The 23,148-nt window shown below is 41.1% G+C and overlaps 1 protein-coding gene across 2 annotated transcripts in view; it reads right to left on the bottom strand.

Annotated features, from left to right (window-relative positions):
• Nucleotides 1–2,129: 2,129 nt before the first annotated feature.
• Spmip7 (sperm microtubule inner protein 7) overlaps nt 2,130–23,148 on the bottom strand; it is a 56,497-nt gene continuing 35,478 nt past the window's right edge. Inside the window, exons 6-9 of one of the 2 annotated variants that reach the window (XM_034508176.2) lie at nt 21,054–21,095; nt 19,964–20,071; nt 8,061–8,165; nt 2,130–2,350 (exon numbers count right to left, since the gene is read on the bottom strand). In XM_034508176.2, coding sequence (XP_034364067.1) covers nt 2,227–2,350; nt 8,061–8,165; nt 19,964–20,071; nt 21,054–21,095 — 379 coding nt within the window. In that variant the 3' untranslated portion in view covers nt 2,130–2,226. The remainder of the gene's footprint in view (nt 2,351–8,060; nt 8,166–19,963; nt 20,072–21,053; nt 21,096–23,148) is intronic. The other variant, XM_034508177.2, reaches the window with a different exon arrangement.

Consider the following 23,148-nt stretch of genomic DNA (forward strand, 5'->3'; position numbering starts at 1 on the left):
TCAGGTTGAGCAGCTGCGCCTCTGACAAGTGGTTTGCTCAAAATATTTGCTGAAAATTGAATGTCAGGCAGCTCATTGATCTACTTGCTAGATGGGCTCATTCCATTCCATTTGTGTTTCTCTAAGAATATTCCAGAATGGAAGATTTTTTATCTTGGTCTAATGTTAATCTGTTTCTGTACATTCATTTTTCTCACTGCTGTGATAAAATTCTTTTTTAAGAATTAACTTAAAAAAGAAAGAATTGCTTTGCTTCTTGGGCTGAGGAATGTAGTCTACCATGGCAGAGAAAGTGTAGGGTGGGCAACACTGTGGAGGTAAGAGGGCAAGGGCCCTCACTCACATCTTGGTGCAGCCCATTTATCAGGTCCATGATGGTTAGCTTGTCAACCTGACACAAGCTGGCATTAACTGGGAACAGGGGGCTTCAGTTGAAGAATTGACTTCATCAGATTGGCCTGTGGGTAAGCCTGAGAGTGTTTCTTGATTGATGATTGATACTAAAGTGCTCAGCCCACTATGGGTGGCACCATCCTTAGGTTTCTTGTCCTGAGGTAAATAAGAAAGCAAATTGAGAAATCTCGAGGGGAGCAAGCCAGTAAGCAGCATTCTTCCATGGCCTCTGTTTCAGTTCCTGCTTCCAAGTTCCTGTGTTAAGTTTCTGGTTTGACCTGCCTCATGATGGACTATAAAATATAAGATGAAATAATCCCACATTGCTTTTGGTCATGATGTTTTTTTTCTCACACCAATAGAAAGGAAAGTAAGATAAGGCCTACCCAGGGCCAGGCTATAATCCAAAAGCCACTTCCAACAGTAGCCCATTTCAGCCCATTAGGATCCCCAGTGGTATGCCACCTGGGAACCAAGTGTTACAACACAAGGGCTTGTGAGGGACATTTCAAATTCAAACCCTAACAGTAGACATGCAGTCTCTTAAATAATTAGGCTGTCATCTGTGTTCAACTTAAGAACTTCTTTTTTCTCAAGAGGCAAATCATGTCTTCAGTGTGTCCCAGTGGCTGGTGGGTTTCCATTTGCTGCAGTGTAGGAGCAACATTAAAATTATTTCCTTGTCCACCAAGACAACCTATCATTCTACAACAGAAAGGGAGCTACATTTCCGGTTTCATTTTGTGGGAAAGCAAAGTCCTAGCTTCCCTTGAATACATTTGCACATTTATTTGGAGTTCTGTGGTAAACTCCCCTCTTGTGTATTTTGAGGGAGCTTGAGATGCCAGACAGAACCACTCTGAGAAGTGGTTCTGAGAAGCACTCCAGAAAACTAAAAACACATGGAGCTTTCCCTCCTTGTCTAGTTTTGTTTGTGAACAATTCATTGAAGGTTACCCAGTCCCCACAGAAATGGGTCAGAATTGAGGTAAGTTACCTAAAGCCAGATAATCCGAGTTCCAGATAAGTACCTTACTCTTAGCTTTAATGTGTTTTATTAATAAAACAGCAAGGAACGTGTATAATGCTGCATGAGTGTAATATGGGGTTGCAACATCAAATGCAAATTAAATAAGATTATAAAAGTACTTTGAAACTTGAATAGGCTCATACAGATGTATACAAAGTAACATGTACATGCTTCCTGAACCTGAAATAGAACTGTACCGGGAAGACCCTGGGGCACTTCTGCTGCTTATGTTCTTGTTAGTGAAGCATAGTCAGGATGCACTAATCTTAAGATGTATATGGTTGGCCCTGCCTGTCTAAGGACCCTCAGGGACCATAGGAATGCTTCATTCTCTACAGCAGAGATCCTGGAGAAGAAAGAATGATTTTCCTATGTGTCTCTAGATAATGTCTCCATGTTGTGTTGTCTCCTAGGTGACTAAAAGAATACCATAGTCTGTCTCCACTCATCAGCTTCCCACTGCTACCTCATGGGGTCTGGGCAAGATTGTCTCTATTTCTCAAACTATGACCCTCTAGGGAGGCTCCCTCTTCCAACATAGAAGAAGACTCCCTTTGTGGGGACTCTCTGGGTCCCCCACCACCACCATTATGGATCACAGACCAGGGTGAACGGCCACCAGCAGGGGGAAGGGAGAGCCTGAGCTCAGGCCTGGACATGCTATTTTTCTGTTCACAAAGATTCACCTCGATTCACAAAGACAGACACATTTAGAACGTTCTGTGTTCTTGTTTGTTCTCCATCACTGTGCACAGAGCCTTCCCCCAGCTGGACTGAGAAGTCTCTCAGGGGTGTGGTCTCTTTCAGTACTCAATGGTTTCTTTTTCCTTCTTGTTGAAAGGGTTGTAGGGCTTCACAGTTGTCACCATTTGGGACAATGGGCCCTGGTGACGGAAGCGGTCAACTCTCATTTCTTGTAGTAAGAGGCTAGGATCAGAATGGAACAACAAGAAAAAAATGACATAAATAGTTAACATGAAAACAAATACTTCACTTTTATCCAACTGATGATGCACAGAAATGGAAAGGATAGAGGACCCAGGGAGGGAAAGGTAGAGTAGAGACTATCACAAGAGGAGGCTGGGAATGGCCACCCCTGCTTTGCTTACCATGTCACGTGTTCTGTTTCTGAAAATGTATCCTAGATTTATAGCAAATGCTTAGAAAAGAGGTGGACATAGACCAACCCGAAAGCTGCTTCTAATTGTTTTCTTCCCATCTATTCTGCATCCTGGCCCCATGAATCTAAAGGCACTTGGAGTTCACTACACCTGGCTTGAAATTTAGAATGGAGACTCCTTTTCATGCATCCTCCAGAGTTTAAGCATTTAAAAGACTCAAGCTGGCCCTGAAGTCTTATCTACTACAAAGACTCCTGGCAAATGCACCGTCCCTATCTTCTGTGTGAAGAGATGTCAACTGTTCCAGTCTTCTGTCCCTGCATTAGTTCTCAATTTGGCAAGAAGCCCTCACTTTACCAGGGCTATCAGAATTCAGATGGCATAAGGTTGGGGAACAGGCTAGGAGAAAGAGGAAGTAGGGTACTGAGAGTGATTGCGTCTTTAAGAAGTTTAGTAGTCAAGAGACTAGCCAGTCAGCAGAGGAAAGCCAGATGCTAAGCCAGACATGAGAAGAAATGGAGAGGTTTCAAGTTGAGAGGGAAGGAGAAGCCGTTCACAAGTGAGAGAACATCTTCCTGAGAGGAAGAAAAAGAATCCATGATGGACTCATGGGGAGCAGAGTAGAGTAGTGGAGGAAATGAGGGTTGGCCCAGGTCTCTTTACAGGGGCATACGGAAAGGATGAGAAAATTATATGTAGCCCGGAAAGGCTTGGTTATAGGTTATAGGTGCAGGTGTCTAAAAAGAGAGGAACAGATTAGAAAGGCTTAAAAATCATACAGTGGAGAAAAACAAAAAACGCAGGAGTTCCCAAATAATATAACGCTCAGAAGAAAACACAACAGGAAACAGGCATTAGATCGCGTAGACTCAACCAAGAGGAAAGTGGCTCATGGAGTCTGTATGATACGCAGTAGTCAAGACACATGGCCTTATGCTTTGAACTGGACATTTTCAGAAAAGCACTTACATAGCACTACAAAAATGCCAGAGACAGGGACTTCACAGAGGAGAGCTTTGATCACCCCTTCTTCTTTCTTTTTAGCCCAAGGTCCAGACTAATTGCTTGTCTGTGAGAGGCATCATCTTTACGTCAGTACAGAGTTGCTTTAAATTTACACTAGTCCTTTTTCTCTGGACTGTCCTTTCTCAGGCTAGAAGCACCTCAGCTGCTGAAAGTTTTTGTGAGGGGCAACTGTGTGCTGTACACTGGTCAGAGCAAAGCCAAGACAAACCCTTCCTGAGCTGAAGGAAACACTCTAGTTGTTGCTATTTCTATTGTTCTTCACCGTCAGATTAAGAGCCTCAGAAATGCTACCACAAAAGATAGCATGTCCTCACCCTGGGGTAATAAATGACATCCATGTGTGTGTTGGGGACAACTGTGGAAGAATCAGGAGCCTGATGGGATGAGAATATTCCTAGGAAAGACTTGGATTTTTCTCTCTGATTGCAAAACAAAGGGATACTTTTAGCTTAGAGTAGAGGTTTGTCTGAAAGACAAAAGGAGCCTTTGCCTGCTATTGGATTGTCTGCTTATGTAGAGGTGCAGGATGCGTGGGAAGGTGTTACAGCAACAGGATGTCTGGGTAAAGCCTCACACAGTTGGGGTTTAAGTGGGATTGCAAACAAAATGGAGAGCTATGAGAAAATGCCCCCATTTGCTCTAATGGGGGTCTTTGAGTTTGCAGTGGAACCAGCCAGCCAGAATTTTTAAGCTTCACTCTTCTACCCTGGTAGGTACAAGGATGTGTTTAGTGAGGGCATTGTTTACGTTCTTATATGCAACAAAATTGTAATTGTTTCAGTCTGCTTTCAGAGATGGATTTGTAACATGGGAAATGTTCCTTGACATGGACCTTGGCAACGTTATCTTGGATACCACAGCAAAAGCTGGGGCTACAAGTCAAAAATAAGATCAGGATGTAGCAAACTGAAGCTTCTGTAAGACCAAGAAACAACAAAAAGAGAAGGCAAATTTTTTTCTCAAGAATTGGGAAAAATACTTGTGACTTAAGTGTTTTATAAAGGGTTAATATCCAAGGCATACCAACCAACCAACCAACCAACCAACCAACCAACCAACCCAACCAACCAACCAACCAATCAACCAACCAACCAGTTCAACTCAAACACAAAAATCAAGGGCCTGCATTGACTTTCTTAAAAAAAAAAAAAAAAAAAAAAAAAAAAAAAAAAAAAAAAAAAAAAAAAGAAAAAAAAAAGACAAAATTGTGAAAAAAAAAGTATGTGAAAAATGCTGTAAATCACTAATGACCAGAGAATGCAAATATCAAATCTCAATGAGATATTTTCTCATACTTTCTAGGGGAACTCTTATCAAGGGAGAAAAGACAGAGGACACTGGTGACACTGGGGAGGATGGAGTCTTTCCCAGTGTTGGAGGGAGTGTAGATTGGTGTAGTCATTACGTAAAACAGCATGGGAAGCCCTGGGCACGTGAGAAATGGAGTTCTGGGATGGTCCAACAATCCATGACAGGAGCATAGCCATCCAAGGACATGAGACCCAAAGACCCATCTATACCACATGTTCATCACCATCTCTAATTGCCAAGATATGGAATAATCCAGATGCCTATTGATGGGCGAGTTAATAAAATACTATACAAACTAAAATCCTCCTGGAATATTCCCCAGTATTAGAAAGGAGGCTGAGTAATATAAAAGGAAGTTCTGACCTTTGCCGTAACGTGGGCAAACCTAAAGGGCACTATGCTAAATGAACAATGTAGAAGTAGAAGAAAAATATGGTATGATCACATTTAATGTAAATTTATATTTACAAAAACTAAATATACAAAGGCAGAGAGGGGGGACTGGTAGGAGGAAATGGAGAGATGCAGGTCAGAGGACAAGCCACGGCAATAGATAAGAACAAGTCTAGAGATCTCACATGACATGAGTGCCGATGGGTAATAGCAGGGTAATAGCATTCAGAAATTTTGCTTCCTGAGTAGATTTTAGTTGTTCTTGCCGTTGGGAGTGAATAACTGAGATGATGAACCTATTCATCTGGTTGACTCTATAAATTATCTCTTTCTCTATATATATCCTACAATACCATATTTCTTTAGATATGTCTGGTAAATTTTATTTTTTAATTATACTTATAAATATTGGAAAAAAATGTCTTAGAAGTAAATTAAATTGAATCCCAACTATTAGCCTGAAAGGTACTGGTCTCCTATTGCGATGTTTAGGACCAGATAGATGGCTGGGTATGCAACATGGTTGTCAAGCTAGAAATTTAGATATGCTGAGAAAGCCCACTGCCAAATGATACCTTTCCTATCCTATCCTTTAGTGTTGCACTTACAGAAGAGCCTTTGTAGGATGAATAGTACACAGAAGGTTCAAGGTGGCCCTAGTCACTTTCCTCAGATTTTCTTCTGGGCTTTGTAGGGATGCTGTCCCCTGACACTCATGTATCTGAGAACCTTCCTTTCCAAGAATCATTTCTTGAAGCAAATCTACGCTAGGATCTTCTTCAGTTCTCCACAAATCCTTGTGGCTTATATGTGCCTCAGTTTCCTCAGTGTGAACTGTGATTGGTAAGATTCCTAGTTGGGTACACACACAGTAACGGCAACTGAGTGTGCAAGGTGATTAAACTGTGACGGTTCTGGGAGTCATCCTTTGCTGCAGTTTCTTTCTTGTTCAGGTTTTTGCTTACTCCCTGCGAACTAGCTGTGCTCCTAAGAATCACTGGGGCACAATCATTATGTGACAATATGATAAAAGAACATGTGAATTAAACAAAAATGGATGAATGAATAACAAAATGGGCAGAACACACTGCAGACTCTAGGTGCCAGCAGTATGACATCACGACATAATGACATGTTTATGACACGAGCCTACTTCAGGGCTCCAAATTATTCTATTCAGTTACCTGTGGCGTTAGTTTGTTTTGAGACAGGGTCTCACTACGTATCCCTGGATGGCCTAGGACTCTATGTAGACCAGGCTGGCCTTGAACTCATAGAGATAATGCCTGTCTAAGTCTTCCAAGTGAGTTCTGGGGATTAGAGGCATGTGCCACTGTGCCTGGCCCTCTTATGTTTTCTTTAGTGTTCATTTCACAATTTTGCCCAAGTGGAGAAACATATGTGATAAATGGAATATTCCCCTACTGAGCAAATGTGATCTAGAGAAAAAGATGCCCCTGTGGGGAAGTGTGGATTTGGTCCAATGCTGCATGTATTATGTTAATTTGGTCCCCCAAATTATATGAGAATCTTCACGTGCACAAGCTGAGAGACCCTGCCCCCAGTTGGTTTTGACTGGTGAATAAAATTGCAGGTGGCCAGTGGCTGAACAGGGAGACAGAGGCAGGACTTTAGGATTCCCGGGCAAGAGACTGAGAGGAAGGAGCAGAAAGGGAAGAGTGGCCAAGCCGGAGAGGAGTGGAAGCCACTCCTGAGATGTGCCAGACAGAGAATATAGCTGTCATGTAGGTGCTGAGGAACTAGCCCATGAGGGCTGCAGGTCTGAGTCCAGGGCAGCCAAGATGGAATATAGGTTTTAGTAAGTAAAAACTCAGGAATATTAGAGGGGAGTATGTTATCCACATGGAGGTTTGAAGTGGACCAGCCATTGAGCTGTTTAATGCAGTTTAAATATAAGGCTGTGTGTGTGTGTGTGTGTGCGTGTGCGTGTGTGTGTGTGCGTGTGTGTGTTTTATTTTGAGAACCCAATATTGGGGCAGGTATCTAGTGAGGGGAGCCACCACCACTGCCAGGATGATTTGAGTAGAGCTATTTGGGTCAAGCAACAGGGAGGAACACCCATCACAGGTTGTTCACTTGCACATGCCTGTCTTAGACTCAGATTTCACCTGCATTTTCAGAACTCTGTAGTCCTTTTAGTTCAAAGCAACGACCTCCACCAAGTGCTTACAAATGTGAAGAAATGATGAGAATAGTGGGCTGCCTCCCACTACTGATTGTCAATAAAGTATTCTTCCTTTCTCTTCATCTACTGCCTTCTGTTTTAATGTGCAAAAATGGGCATTAAAATCCTTGGGGATTTCAACAGGTTTTTATTTTATTTTAATTTTATTTAATTTTATTTTATTTTATAAAAGACATTTACAAGAAAGGCATTCATGGCTCCTGCTACACACACTAGGTAGCATGCAGCGTTGATAATAGGCAATTAATGATGTATGTACACAACTGGGGGGGGGGTCTCAGAGGTGAAGATGCCTTCTCACAATATGCTCTGAATAAGAGCCTAAAGGGACCACCATTAGCATTGTCAACAGGACCATTAACCCATTAACCTGCATTCCCCCTCCTCCCCAAAGCAGTTCTGTGTCAAGTTCCCTTCAGTAGGAAAATGAACTGCTTTCTTTTTTGGACTTGTCTCTCCATTTTTCTTAAGCACTGCAAATTTACACTTACTATTTAATTGTCCTTTAATGGAATAGCCATAATTATCATTTCTCTTTCTAATGTATGCGAGCAAACAGAGTAATAGGATTCCTACTTACCGGTTCATCTCGGAATCTGCTGGCGTTGTTGATGGAATATTAGAATTTGTTGGGTGGGTGGCTGTGAAATGAACCTTGCCAGTATATCCTGGGATATTCGCAGACCTGAAGTCAACAGTGAGGAGAGGGGCATAAAAGGAGATTAAAATAATGATTTGTGACATAGTCATAGTAACTAGATGCACATATAAAAAATATAAAGGAAGAGGCATTCAAATTGTTTCTCCCTTATAAGGTCCAGGCCTTGGGTATACAACCAGGAAAGGCAGCATCGGTATGCGTTCATCTAGGCAACATCTCAACTCTGGTGCTAAAATACTTACTTCAAGTGTGTTCAACTATCATTTTAAATATGCATGTCTGTGACTTATTGGTGAGCTAAGTTGCTTATTGAAGGAAGGAAGATACGTTTTGAGTAAACAGAGCATCTGTGCCACACATAACTTTGTACTGATAGCCCTAGTGTCAATAAAGACACATGCTTCTGTTTACACTCAAGGTGTCTTTGGTTGAATGTATTTCTTGCCACTACAATTCTTCATATCCTAGATTTCAGATGCTTTTCTGAAACTCTGCATTGACAATACATGTAAATCCGTGCGTTAGCACCACACTGACTTGTTTATTTTAAACTATCCACTGGTCTGTTTTCTCTTCTCTTTCCCTGCCATGGATAGAGTAAGAAAACGCAAGAACACAGGAGGAGGTTCTGTAGCATATACAGAGAAGACTTCCATAGCAAAGGCAGTCAACCGAGAATCTCGAATAATTTAACTCAGTCATTCAGGAAAGCATGAAGAATCACTAATATGCTTGCCTTAGCATTCGAAATGGTTTACCCAGATGGCTTCCTAAGAAGGAGAGGGTGAAGCACAGAACCCTACATGAGGCTGCTTATAACATGGCTGCCTTAACTTCTGGGAGCCCAAGGAAAAAGACTAATTGTACACCAAACAGCTTGGGCACAATGCAGGTGTCCAAGCCCAGAGCTGACAACCATCAGCACCTCAGTCTCAGTCTGCTGCTGTCTCACTGCCGAGAAATTACAGCCACCATTGTTAACACACCCCAGTTGAATTTTTTCAACTCTGTGGTTTGTGCCTCCCTTCCCCGACGACCTTTTTAAGAACATGATATCCTATGCTTATTTCTTATCTAAATTTTACTCCAAGACTAAATACAGGGCAGAAGAAACAGACCAACGTCTACCAGAGGAGAACTCCTCTGTGGATGTCTTGGCTATGTCCTTTCCTTATAGCTAATGCATACAACAACATTTTCTCTGAGAATGATTTAGCTGCAGAGACATTAAAGGAGCTTAAGGAAGATTGTTACTCCTCATTATGGACTGTATCTTAAATGTCATCCATTGGCCTTTCTCGTATTGACAGACTGACCTTTAGCTAGGGGTACCATTAGAAGGTGGTAGAACCCTTGGGATATAAGGCCCACAGAGGCGGAGTTAGGTTACAGGGAGAGGACTCGTAGGAGGCTGCTGGGGGTTGATCTCTCTCTGCATCCTGGTTGCAATTTGAACAGACTTCTCCAGGATCTGCTACCTCCATGTTATACTGTGCAGTCGCAGATCCAAGGGGACATGACCGAGGGCTGTAGATTGAAACCTCTAGTACTATGTGTGCACATATATATGTGTGTGTGTGTGTGTGTGTGTGTGTGTGTGTATGGTGTGTGTATACATACATATATATGTATATATATATGTATAAACACACATATATATGTAAATATTCTCCTTATAGTTGATGTCTTATCTCAGGCATTTTTTTCTTACTGACAGAAATCTGACTAACACATTTCTTAAAATGTTAGGTGACAGGAAAACAAAAGAGTTGTTAGTGAGGTAAATGCATGCTCTGGTGTCAGGGTGAAGACAGAGGTCAAGTGATTCCTCTCACCAGCCCTGGGATCTGGTGTCTGGTTAGATTTTCCTGGCACATGGTTGCCTCAGCCCTGACATCAGGTAGTGATATAACCTTAAGGCCTTGTGTAGTGACTATAGTTCACCCTGTAATTTCTTGGTGTTTTTCCTAGGTTGATTCTGTGTTAGTATCAGAGTGCTATGGGAGAATCATGTAGCAAGTAGGAAGTTGCTACAGTAAAGCTCACAGCTGTCTTTTGAGTGTACTCTTGATGATGACCTACTGGCTTAAAGCTAATCACATTGGGTATACCTCCACGCTTACAAACAAAAGAAAATCACATCAAGAGTTACAGGTCAGAATAAATGATATGAATTGACATGTCTTCTGAGGCTAGAAATACAGCAAAAAAAAAAAAAAAAACAAAACAAGGCCCCCGCACTGAGAGGACTGAGAGACCGGCTTCTGCAAGCCTGTCTACCAGCTCACAACCTGTGAGATGTCATCAAACCTCAGGAAAGCTCTCTGGGCCCCAGTCCAGCCGACCGCAGCCAGAAAAAAAAAAATAGAGACAGGACAATTTAAAAAATAAAATATTTACAAACTGGAAGCCTCATAGTTGGAGAATACAAAATTTATACAGTATACAGAGCTACAAAGACTTGCAGAGAGCTCCACACACTGAAGACCTTGGCTGATTAAAAGATGGTGATCTATGTACCAGCTTCCAGGACTCTGACTAAATCAGGAAGGACAGGGCCTGGGAATCTGGGCTTGCTAGCTATCATTTCTCAAAGGTTTTAGAATGGGATGAGGATCGGGAACCTGCTGTAAAACCATGTTGTAAAGTCAGTCGGAAGGGCCTGTATGACTGAATGGGAGCTGCCAAGTTCTGGGCAGTGTCCCTTGGGATTTCTCGGGAGTTTCTTAAAGTGTAGCTGTAAGGTGGAGAGGTACCAAAAATGAGGCCAAACTACTGATGTGTGTGTGTGTCTCTTCCCCCAAGCATTCTTTGAAGCTTCCATGCATGCTACCAAGGAAATCCCCGCCATCTGTGTGACAGGTTTTTTCCACTGCCTCTGAAACACCTGCAGAAGTAAAGTGCTTCTGAAGTTGTAATCCTCAGCCCGGGCAGCTAGGATGCCAGAGAGATGGACACGAGCAAGGTGTCAGTCATGAGAGGGGCTTCGTTTAAAATCCCACACAGCTCTGTGCGCCTCTGTGGCTTGTAGACTATTTACTGACCTTGACTGGCATCTATGTTACACTACGTAAAGGTTGTTTTTTTTTAATCATTCATCTTCTCTAATACTGACGACATAGTATATAACTAGTAGATTAACTAGCTGCTTAGGCCGAGGATGAATTCAGCTGCATAATAAAGTGCTAACATATTTGAAAATGAAAGTTCTCACCCACGCTCATGCTAAATATATTTCTGCTTAACCCTGGCCTACAGTGACATCCCAGGAGAGCATTTTTGCCCTCTTGTGATATAAGCATATATAAGCACTTGCCATCTAAATGCAACCATATATGCACTTAGAGATGCATGTATAGATACACAGATTTAAATATGACTCTCTGGGACACTCAAGCTGCTTCTGAAAGGGGATGTTTTTCAGCTGAAGGAAAGAAAGCCAGGAAAGGTACAGAGACAATGGAATGGACCTTGATATTTGCTGCATGTTTGGAAAACTCAACCTGCCTATGTGGGAACAGACCAGAATCAGCACCTCATTTGCACAGATTCTTCATTTGTTTTATCTTTGCTTCTAGCTTCCTGGCCTTGACCCCATCTTTGGAGACACAATTCCTTCAGGAGTCTTGATTTTGTTTTGTTTGGATATTTTGATAGCTAAGTTGGCAATTGATTGTTTCATCTCAATAAAATATAATAAGGTATAAATTTTTAAATGTTTAGATGATTTCAGAACATAAATCAGCAAGATTAGCAATTTTTCTGCATATGCCTTCTGAATATTGGGCTTTTAGATGTGAGACACTAAGTCCAGTTCATCATAATTCTATACACACATGGTATATACTTACAGGTTAACAAAAAATAAGGGAAATATAGTTTAGTTTAAAGTATAATTAAACTACTTAAAAACAAATTAATTTACTTAAAAGAAAATAGAAAATGAGGAAAATATATTCTACATATAGTATGACATAAGTCATGTGGTGTGTAGAATATATGGTTAAAGATTTAACCATCTATGCAGATTTCCCAGTATACTACAGACCTAATACTCATTTTGTACAACAAATTCTCTTTAAAATGGCTCATATAACTTAGGCAATTTTCTATATAATCCTATACCTTATATCGTATCATGTACATGTATTACAGGAAAGAATAAAGGCAAAGTCTAAGTATTCTGCTCTTAGCCGAGCAAGCTGCAAGCAGCAGGACCAGTTCCCAGCCTGGGCATCAGAGCTCATGCAGTCAACTGCGCGTGAAAGATCCAGGAAGGGTTTCAGCCAAGCCAGGAGGATGATGTAAACACACACGTTATTCCCCTGTGGCCCTGGGGACTAAACCTAGGACGTCGTGCACACTAAACAAGTTCTCTGTTGCTGAGCTACACACCCACCCAACCAACCCGTTTGAAGAAATAAACAGGCTTGAAGAACCTGAGTGGGCAAAGACCGTGGTGGCAAAAAAGAAGGCAGTCAATGAAACTTTTAATTCTAATTTAACTCCGGGGCCTCTCTAAGCTGTGGGGTGACCAGAGACCAACTGAAAATTCTTTTTTTTTTTTCCTGCCTGAAACTTACTATGTAGCCCACGCCTCTAGCAATCTTTCTGCACGAGCGTCTTGGGCGCTGGGCTTCCAAATGTGAGACATCACGTCCAGTTCATCTTACATTTTTATTTTACTGAGAGGTTTAATTTTAAATTACGTTTAAAAAAAGAATTTTATCTTTAATGTCTTTGTATGTTTACGTGGGTGTGAGTGTAGTGTCCACAGAGGTCAGAAGGCAGCATTGGATTCCTGAAGGTGGAGATAGAGACAGTTGTGAGCTGCCTGATGCAGGTGCTGGGAAACGAAGTCAGGTCCTTCGGAAGAGCAGCACACATTTTAGCCACGGAGACATCTCCAGTTCCACACACCCAGTTCAAATGGAAATGTTCTGAGCCGGCCTCGTCTTTACTGTACCCTACCCGGGGTCACTGCACCCTCATTGAAAGGTCCTGGGTCGCAACATCATGCTCTTCGTGTGCACAGTCAACAAGAGAGCCGCTCATGTGGAGCAGGGAGGGAAGGGCACGGAGAAAGAGGGGAGAGGGGCTCAGAGGATGAAAGTAAGGAAAAGCCCAACGTATAGGCAGGGAAAGAGGGACAGAGAGAGGATATTTAGAATTGTGATGGATCTGGTGTTTCCGTTCACTATTTTGTGATGAGTTCTGGTCACTGAGCTGTTTTCCCGAATGCCTTACGAAAGGTATTCCAACCATTTTCAGGAGTTTGTAATTTTGTTGCTATTATCAACATCCCATGGTTTTTTATTTTTTTCCCTGTGTTTTCTTCACTTTTCACACCTTCTGTTTTACAAGGAGACAGAGCGGTAATATGGCTCAAGGGTTTTCTTTTAGTCAAGGATGAATCTCAAGAGCCAGCTCCGTGCAGGATGCACACAGCACTGTAGTCCATGTGTGTGGCAGCCATTTGCCGCATGGTCAGGAGGTCCACTATCAAGATGTAACCTCAGTGCTCCTGAAATGAGCCATCTGGGGCTCCTCATCACATTTACTCTGACCTCAGCCTCCTCGTCTGCAGAAAGAAAACAGAACTTGTTTTTGTGCTTCTGGCTTGCTCACACTATTTTGAAAAATAAAGGAGAAAGTAGTTGTGAAAGAGGTCTGGGAAGGCCAAAGTGTCTGGAGGCAAGGGGAAGCAACAGGCTGACACTGGGACACAGCTAGTCACAGCCAGTCTTAGCCTAGGCTGTGGGGTGTGTTCTGTAAGGCTGAGATCATTTCACTGATTTGGAGATCACCCTTTGTCACCCTAGACTGGGAATCTATGTTGGACCACTCGTCTTTATTGGCTGATGTGTCCTCACAGACATCCCCACATTGAGAAAGCAGAGGCAGTTGTGAGACCGTGACCTTCCAAAACAGACGTTCTTAGTTGTGGTGTGGTAGTGGCCTATGACCCTGCAGCTTTCTCACAGGCCATCTTCACCCTTCTCTGGGAAAATAAAGGCACCTCTAGGGCAGGTGCCATGGGCTTGCTCCTGCATTTCCACTTCACTGGGGGGAGGGGGAGGGGAAAGGGCACTTTGGGTAGCTCTCTCCTTCTCTTAGGACAGAGATAGGACAGGTTGCTCCTGGGCGCAGAGTGTGGCTGTGGTGGAGACACGGGGTCATGGAGCAATGACTAAAGGAACTGACCTTGGAGTCAGCCTTGTCAAATGTCGAAGCCATCTCTGTGTAAAGAGGCAAAGTCAGACTGAAAGCAAAAGCGATCCTCACCTTAATTTCCTGTTTGGTTCAGATTAGAAATGAGGATTAATTATATAACTTAAAGAAGTTCCCGACTATCACACAAGTCCAGGAAAGGCATTGAAATGAAATGTCAGTCTAGCTATTCTGAATTCCTGTTCTACCTTATGGAGAGTTTGGATTCTTGTGGTCCCTGACTTACTCTCAAATTATAAATTCTTTAACTTTGGATGTCTTTTGGTATCTGGGCATGAGTGCCAAATTAGGAAACTTTTTTTATAATGAGAAAACATGTCATAATTCTGTTTGTATGGATGTGTTATATGTGCATATAGGCATAGTTATGCAAAAATATATGCAGAAGTTATTTTTCCTTCATTGGTTATAACAGGAAAATGTTTTAGTGAGAAGTTGGCCTATAAAAACTTAATGTAGTCTCACAGAGGAATATTATGCAACCATTAAATGAATTCTGGAGAAAATGATCAGTGTTTATTTAAATCTTACATTTATGCAAACTCTGTGTGTGACTACAGACACCACCACGCACATATATCATAGACTTCTTAGACACATAGATGAAGGGTCATCAAGTCTCCAACACTGGTATTAAAAACCAAAGAGACAGTTTACTTTTTATACTTTAAAATACCTGGATTATTGTTATGTCAGGATATGTAGACATTAAATGGTGATGGTCTGTGCTAACACTAGAGGTGAGGCAAACATGGGGTAGTTCTATCAGCACTGGAAAATGACTAAACAACAGGTTTGAGAATGCTGATAAATTTTCTCCATGTAATCTATTCTAAGGAATCTCCATTAAGGAAATAATTTCAAATCATGAAAGACATACACAAAAATACTTGAGAGGATTATGTATAATAGCAAAAAGAGAAAGGAAATAATTTATATATGAATTTAAATCAGTCAAGTGCAGTACTTCTGAAAGAACAGAAATGGTGTTTAGAAAAGTGTAGTTTATTATCATGCTATAAAGCAGAGGTGATGCATGCTCCCTGTGGTGTATCACAGTGGTGGATGCTCTCTGTGGCATATCACAGTGGTGGGTGCTCCCTGTGGCATATCACAGTGGTGGGTGCTCCCTGTGGCATATCACAGTGGTGGGTGCTCCCTGTGGCATATCACAGTGGTGGGTGCTCCCTGTGGCATATCACAGTGGTGGGTGCTCCCTGTGGTATATCACAGTGGTGGGTGCTCCCTGTGGTATATAACAGCAAGAGTGAGAGGAGCATGTGACAAACGGGAAAGGTCAGAGTCTAATAGCAATTATGTTCTCATGGGAGAGTTTGTGTTTGTGTTTGTTATTGTTTTCTGCACCCAGTTCTTATTATGATCAGATTCAATTCTACAACAGAAATAATAAATTATATTTTAAACTGTTGAAGTGTTCACTAATGTGGATCAGATGACCTGATAACTAGAAAAAGAAGGAGGAGGAAGGGGAGGAGGAAGAGGGAGAGGAAGAGGAGGAAAAGAAGGAGAAAGAGGAAGGGAGGAAGGAAAGGAGGAAAGAAGGAAGAAAGAAAAGAAATCATCTGAAGGAAGTATGAAAGATAATGCCCCCAGGGGTGAGGGTGGGGTGGGGGCGTGGGGTGTGGATCAGGATACTACAAATCTACTGGATAATGTTTTGTGTTGCTGAGGGACAGCATCATGGTAAATGTAAGGGCATGGTTAAGCATCAATCTTCTAGACCCTAAAGATAAGATCACAGGGTACATTTAGGTAAGAAGTCCCTTTAAACTGTAAAACTTCAAAGAAAGTCATGCTTGCATTTGAATAGGACATTGGCTTGTTTGTTTATTTTCCCCTACTTGGTACAAAATAAAAATATGAATTTCCGGACTTGAGACTTTATGGAGATTAATGTCATATTTTATAAATTCTATAATTTTGTTAGCCCAGTGTGGTATCGTGCAAAATGCATAACATTTAATTTGAGACCTATCTGTAGGTAGTAAAACTACCAAGTGGGCAAGCAGGAGATCAGCACAAAGCCAGACTCGGAGCTTCTTGGTTGGAGCATGGAAGAAGATGGCGAGGTTCTTGGGGCACAGGGCAGGAGTTCAGAAGAGTTCACTAGAAATCTATTTCTCGAGGTCAGTGTGGACAAACACACAGGCATTTACTACGCAGTTGAATGTATTAAGAACGACTCTGTGTGTCACGGCATCCATAAACATTTCGTGATAAAAATGGAAAACGTTTGTTGTGTTAAAAGGTTATGATTCTGTTAAAAAACAGAAAATCAATCACGAGAAGAAACTTTGCAACCTGGGTCGCCCTCTAGCGACCATATCGCAGAAACACAGCTAAATGTCAGTTGTGTCATAAAACACAAGCTTCAGTAAGATAAGGTAAAGGGCACTCTCCCAAACTTTTCAAAGAAATGTCCTGTTTTTACATTAAAAAAAAATTAAATGCCTCTTATTTTCGTTTCAGTGTCTTTTAAAAATGGCCCCAAGGAAAGTTTTTTTTTTTTAAAGCAAGATTGTTTCACAAAACATTTCAAAATTTAAGTATAAACCAGAATAAAAAGAAACATCAAAATCTTATGCTTGGTGAACACTTTAAGATTGGCTTTCTCCATTCAAGTTCTTCCTTTCAATTTTTAAAAGAATTATTTTTTAAACAGTAATGATTTCCTTGCAGAATTTATGGAAGAATTTTACATTGGTGCCTTCAGACTTGACAAATGGCGGCAGGCGGCAGCAGCCATATGTAAAAATGACTTCTCAACAGTCATGGGTCAGAAAGCAAAGTCAGTTTTGTGTGTGTGTGTGAAATCGTATGTCCACCAAGATCTTTAGCTTGTCGGAGGCTAATTCTTTTCTATTTTCTATTTACATCAGGACAGCTCTTAGCATAGCTTCCAGCCCTAGACAGACATGCTTAAGTTCCTTAATTAAATCATTTATATAAATGTACTAAAGCTAAAGGTAATTTCAAAAGATATTTTATAGACTGACAGAGAGGAAAAAAGAATTAGGTTAAATTAATAATAGAAATAAGTAAACAAATAACAGGAGATTAAAAAACCAAACATTTAACAAACAATAGAATATAGCAGAAGGGGATCCAATAAGAAATTTATCTACATTGGTTTGTGGGCCTACCATGTTTTAAAGATAAATTACCATTTAGCTAGTTGTGACAATTTATGCCATGGTAAGAGCTGTCAAACATAGAAACCAATGTGAGAATGTCTCTGATATTTGACAACTCTGTGATATGGAGGAAAGATAATAGAACCTCTGTTTCAGTTAACCTAATAAACAATATAATTTTTAAAAATGTGTCCCTGAAAATGACCTCTTTCTTGTTGCTGTGTCTAAACAATGAAGTAGGACAGCTACTTAGATGCATATACAGTGTGCTAGCTATCACAAGAAATCTAGGGAGGATGCACATAGCATGTTTTGCCAAATATTAAAGCATTTTATATATGGATTTGAGCATCCTTAAGTTTAAATATGTGCAGATCTTTGGAACCTGTATCAAATCCTTTGCCCCCATATCAAAGCTCTGAGCCTGTATGTATGTGCTGTATACTTTATAACAAACATTAATAGCTGTGGAGGCTGAACAAGATGGCCCTATAGCGTAGGGCATTTTAATATTTGGTCCCCAGTCTGTGGCACTCTTTGAGCAGCTTAGAAGGTATGACTTTTCTGACAGAAGTACATCATTGAAGCCAGGCTCTGAGATTTCAAAGCCTTGCACCAGCCCCAGAGCTCTTTCAGTTTCCTTTGTTTTTTTTTTTTTGTTTGTTTGTTTGTTTACTTGTTTGGTAAGCTCTCAGCTTGCTGTTCCAGCTGCTTCCTCCCAGACATGAACAACCCTTATTTATCTGGAACATAAGCCCAAATAAACCCTTCCTACTGCAAGTTGCCTTGGCCATGGAATTTCTATTACAGCAATAGGAAAGTAACTAAGGTAACAATAGGAAAGTAACTAAGTAACAATAGGAAAGTAACTAAGATAACAAGAGGAAAGTAACTAAGGTAACAAGAGGAAAGTAACTAAGGTAACAAGAGGAAAGTAACTAAGGTAACAATGAAACGGTGTTATAAATCTAATGTAGAGTGATGTGCAGTATTTTAACTTGTTTTCTGACTTCACCATAATGGTGCAAAAGTCATATGTATTCAATAGAAAGTGTGCCCGAGTTTGAATGCCAATTGTCTCCCTGGCTAACTCTGCGATCCAGTTTTCGGTTAGGTTGCTAGGGTGCAGCATGGAACCAGGAGTCAGGCTCAGGATCTCAGACAGGAACAGCACCAATCGATAGCACTGTGTGTTGCCATGTGAGAATAACTTAGGATGGGTTTACGCAATTTTAGGTCAAAGAGGGTCTGTCTGAGTACATACATTCTATGGCCCAATATTTTAGACTGTGCATCATGATCCATATGATGGATGTGGGCATCATAAAAATTTGGTGATAGTAGAATGTTTCAGGTGATAATATAATGCACCATCACCCAAAACTGAGTCATGATCAACTTGTAATAAATTTGAGGTGGTGTAGTCAGTGTGACCAATGTGTAATTGTTTGGTTTGACCACTGCCTTGGTTCTAAGCACACACCATGAGCCCGTTGCTCTGCTCATACCATCCTGCCATGCAACGCCAACACTGAAGCACACAGGCTTAGATTGCAGACCGTGTCTGCTGTGAACTGCATGGCTTACCATATGGACAGGGGTTTTTGCTTTCAGAGAAATATTATGGTTCAACTATGAAAGTCAGACTTTTAGTAGTTTTGTAGCATCATTCTTAGAATGTAAATATAACTTAGTATAACTTTAGAATGTACTGCTAGGTGGTTTGAGGTTTGTTTTTTTTTAAAGATTTATTTTTTATTTTTTATTTATACATGCGTCTGTCTCTGTGCACCACATGCATGTGGGTGCTGGAGCCCAGAGAGGAACTCCAACCCTCTGGAGCTGGAGTAGCAAGTGACTGTGAGTGCCTGACCTTCTGGGAACTAAACTGCTACAAGAGTAGAAAGCTCCCTTAAGCACTGAGCCATCTCTCCAGCTTCAGAATGTTTGATCTTGAAAATGGCTGGGTTATCTTGAATGTTATTTAAAAAATTGTTCAGTGAATTTTCATTTGTGGTTGAGGGAGACGTACCCGTCATTTCTGCCATTTTATGCCTGTTTAACGTATATAGAACCTATGTCAGCACATGAGGACCCCAGATAAAGTGGTGTTCTCAGCACTGATGGCTATAAAATCCAAGGACTGATCATCTGCTGGCCAGCCAAGGTCCTTTACAAATGCTCTCAGTCCCTGGTGGCATTTTGTGACACAGGTTTCAGATGGAGAAACTGATGTCACAGGAATACTTGCTCAAGGGACCCCAGGTGAATCCCCAAACTGTCATCTCCTAGGTAACTATTTTTTTTTCAGGAAACTCATCTTTCTTTGTAAGTTTTGGCTAATAACAAGCAAGGCCATTTCTTTCCCTTTCATTTGTAACTCCATCAGCAAGTTTTATCCATAGTGATAGGGATGTAGGTGAGAACGTCTCTTACCGGCTTGTGTTTGTGTAGTGCAGTTTAGAGTGCCGAGGATTGGCCACAGACTTGATATCTCCGTAGGGGTTGTCCACATCGTCAGCGTTTGTGCTCTGCACGTGACCGCTGTTGCAGGGAAAAGCAAAGGTGTAGGAAACTTAAATTAGTTGGGCAAAGCAAATAAGGGATGTTTTGTTTGTCAGAAAGATCAAAAGCACAACAAGGAAAATGTGATGTCAGATGACAATTGGAATGAGAAACAAGAAAGATAGGGCTCCTTTTCCGAATGGGAGTTCTCTACGCTGGGATCAGAGAGCTGAGTAGGAAGGACAGCGGTAGCTGTTCAGGGTCTTGGAGTTCAGAAGCTGGGCTTCTGCCGCTCAAGACACAAGGTGGAAGCCAGGGCATTGTGGGTGGGTGGGTGGGTTGGTGTTGCTATCTGCTGGAGACAGGCTCCTGTGGGATTGGGACTCTAGGCAGGTGTCAGGACCCCTGGCCACAGTGATGAGCTCTCAGAGAAGGTCAGAAGGCTGACCACATCGGCGGGTCAAGTAGCAAGGGCTTCTGTGTTACGGTGAAAACACCAGTAAGCTCCATTGGAGAGCAGTAAGGACGAGGAAGCCCTGACCAAAGTCTGAGCCCTTCCTCCATGCCCTCTCACCTCCTTCATCTCAAGGTGACCCCTTCAAACTGAGGGTGAAGGGGGGGGGAGATGGCTGAAGGTTAACACTGCACTTCTGCCCTCCATAGAGCCCAAGTGACGGTAGGGAAAGGTGAGATCTTCCTTCCTGTGAGCTCGGTTGCTCGGTTTTATCAATTACACGTCGTTGCTGACCGACAATGTGAATAGGAGCAACAAATGTTTTCTTTCAGAAAACATTCCATCGAGAAAAACAGAAAATATGTCACTCCTCATTCTATAATTCAATCAGAATCTTTAATAAACTGTTGATAACACTTCCGGTATCAAACAAGCACTGTGCCAGAAGCACACTGGAGGATGTTAGAACACATGTGTAAATTTAAGAGTGGCCTGAAAGCACAGTAGAAGGAAGTACAATTAGACTTAAATACAGCATATTTTTAAGTAACGAGAAATGTCACTTACGTATATAGAGGAATGTATTTACTCCTAGTACTTGGACTCACACTTAGAAAAAGAAAAAAAATGGGCAACTGAGTTATTGATATTTAAAATAATTATCAAATTACTATAACAATTCTCAAATTGAAAAGCCCTCAGAGATACAGAAATTGATCTAAAATTTTGTTTTAGAAACAGTGGGGTGGTTTTGGAGTGTTCCATTGCTTTTTAATACTTTAGAATGTCTGTCTGTCCATACTGACGCTGAGAGGTACGCTGGCTGTTTTTAGATCTTAGAAACTATGGGAAAGCCGCTACAAACATTTATACACAAGTTGTAAGTTCCTGGGACAAAGTTCCATGACTCTAAGATGAAAGATATCCTAGCCTAGCGAGTTCAGAGGAGTGGCATTAATACGAAACAAAGCTTTCAACTGATGTTTCATTTGTCATCCCAACCCCCTAAAAATGCAGCAAATTCATAGAACCTCAATAAAAAGATGCAAGTAACATGCTTTGATCAACATCCAAGCATTTCCTGGAATACTTGTTCCTGAATGATTCATACAAAGCTGAGTTCCTTGCTTGGCACAGGCCCATGATTCTAGCACGGGGGTGGGGGGTGGGTGGGGCTGAGTCAGGAAAATTATGAGTTGTAGATTAGCAGAACAAAATAAAAACTCAATCATATATTTTATTTACTTGAGTACTTGAGTGGTATTATCAACAATTCTAGTTTGCCCTGTAGATACGAAGCTTATTTTTTCTTTAATATTTCAATCTTATAAAAATTATCCTTCCATTTGTACACTAAAATCTACACTGAGGTGTTATTACACATTTGATAAGACACTCTAAATAATTTAATAATTTATTATTAATACATTTATTGCTGGGCAGTGGTGGCGCACACCTTTAATCCCAGCACTTGGGAGGCAGAGGCAGGCAGATTTCTGAGTTTGAGGCCAGCCTGGTCTACAGAGTGAGTTCCAGCACAGCCAGGGCTATACAGAGAAACCCTGTCTCAAAAAACCAAAAAAAACCAAAATAAGTTTATTATATATCATATATAATATACATAAGAGATTTAATCATTTTAATTTAGTAAATGCAAATATTATGTTTATGTTATGTGACTTAATAAAATGCACATTTAAATTTTTATTTAAAAAATTTTAAATTAAAATATGATTACATTATTTTCCCCAACCCATTTCCTCCCTCCAAGTCCTCTTAGATTACCTCTCCTGCTCTCAAAATCATGGACTTTTAAAATTTGCTACTTACTCTCTTTCCCCTAACTCTCCCAATGCAACATAGTGGGTTTGTTTAGTGTTACTCATATGCCTATGATTTCAGGGCTGGATACTTGGTGGGGGATAACCAATCAGGAGACTCATTCCCTTGGGGAGGCTATTTCTGCCATTTTCATTCACAAGACTTAGTGTTTTCCTCAGTAAGAGGAGCAATAGGTAAGTAATCACCTCCTGGGATTGTGCACTCCCCCCTACCCCCCTACCCTGTTTGACTCACATTGTTCTGCATAACTGGCGCCAGTATTTGTTGGAAAGCACAGTCATTATAGATGCCTGTTGTGACTCAGCACACATCAAACCACACGCCATCCATTCGACTACTGAGTAAACTACTCATGCAAATTAACTAGAACTTCTTAGTTATGGTGATGGACTGGATTCCTGACTGACACTCTAAGAGAATGTGAGCATCAAGGTGTTCAGAGAGATGCATGCAAAATTGTGGAAGAGGCTATCTTTCTTTCCTTCATTCCTATAAAATAATTTAATTTAAAATACTTTAACATAAAATACTTCAAAGATAAGGAAAGCGTTTATATTAAAACACACAAAATAGTAAAGTCTTTTCTGATGAATTGTGAGCTGCATTAGAAACTAATACTTCATTTCTGCAAAAAGCATTCTAATAGAGAAGTCATGGGTGAGATGGAGACACTTCCATATGTACTGTTAATAAAGGAAATTTCTATTTTATTACATTTATTCATGGATATATTCACTGTGTATGCTTGTATGCTTGTGTGCTTGTGAGTGTGTGTGTGTGTGTGCGTGCGTGTGCATGTGCGTGTGTGTGTTTGGGTGCT

The sequence above is a fragment of the Arvicanthis niloticus genome, chromosome 7, assembly GCF_011762505.2.
Source record: "Arvicanthis niloticus isolate mArvNil1 chromosome 7, mArvNil1.pat.X, whole genome shotgun sequence".
Classification (NCBI taxonomy): Eukaryota; Metazoa; Chordata; class Mammalia; order Rodentia; family Muridae; genus Arvicanthis; species Arvicanthis niloticus.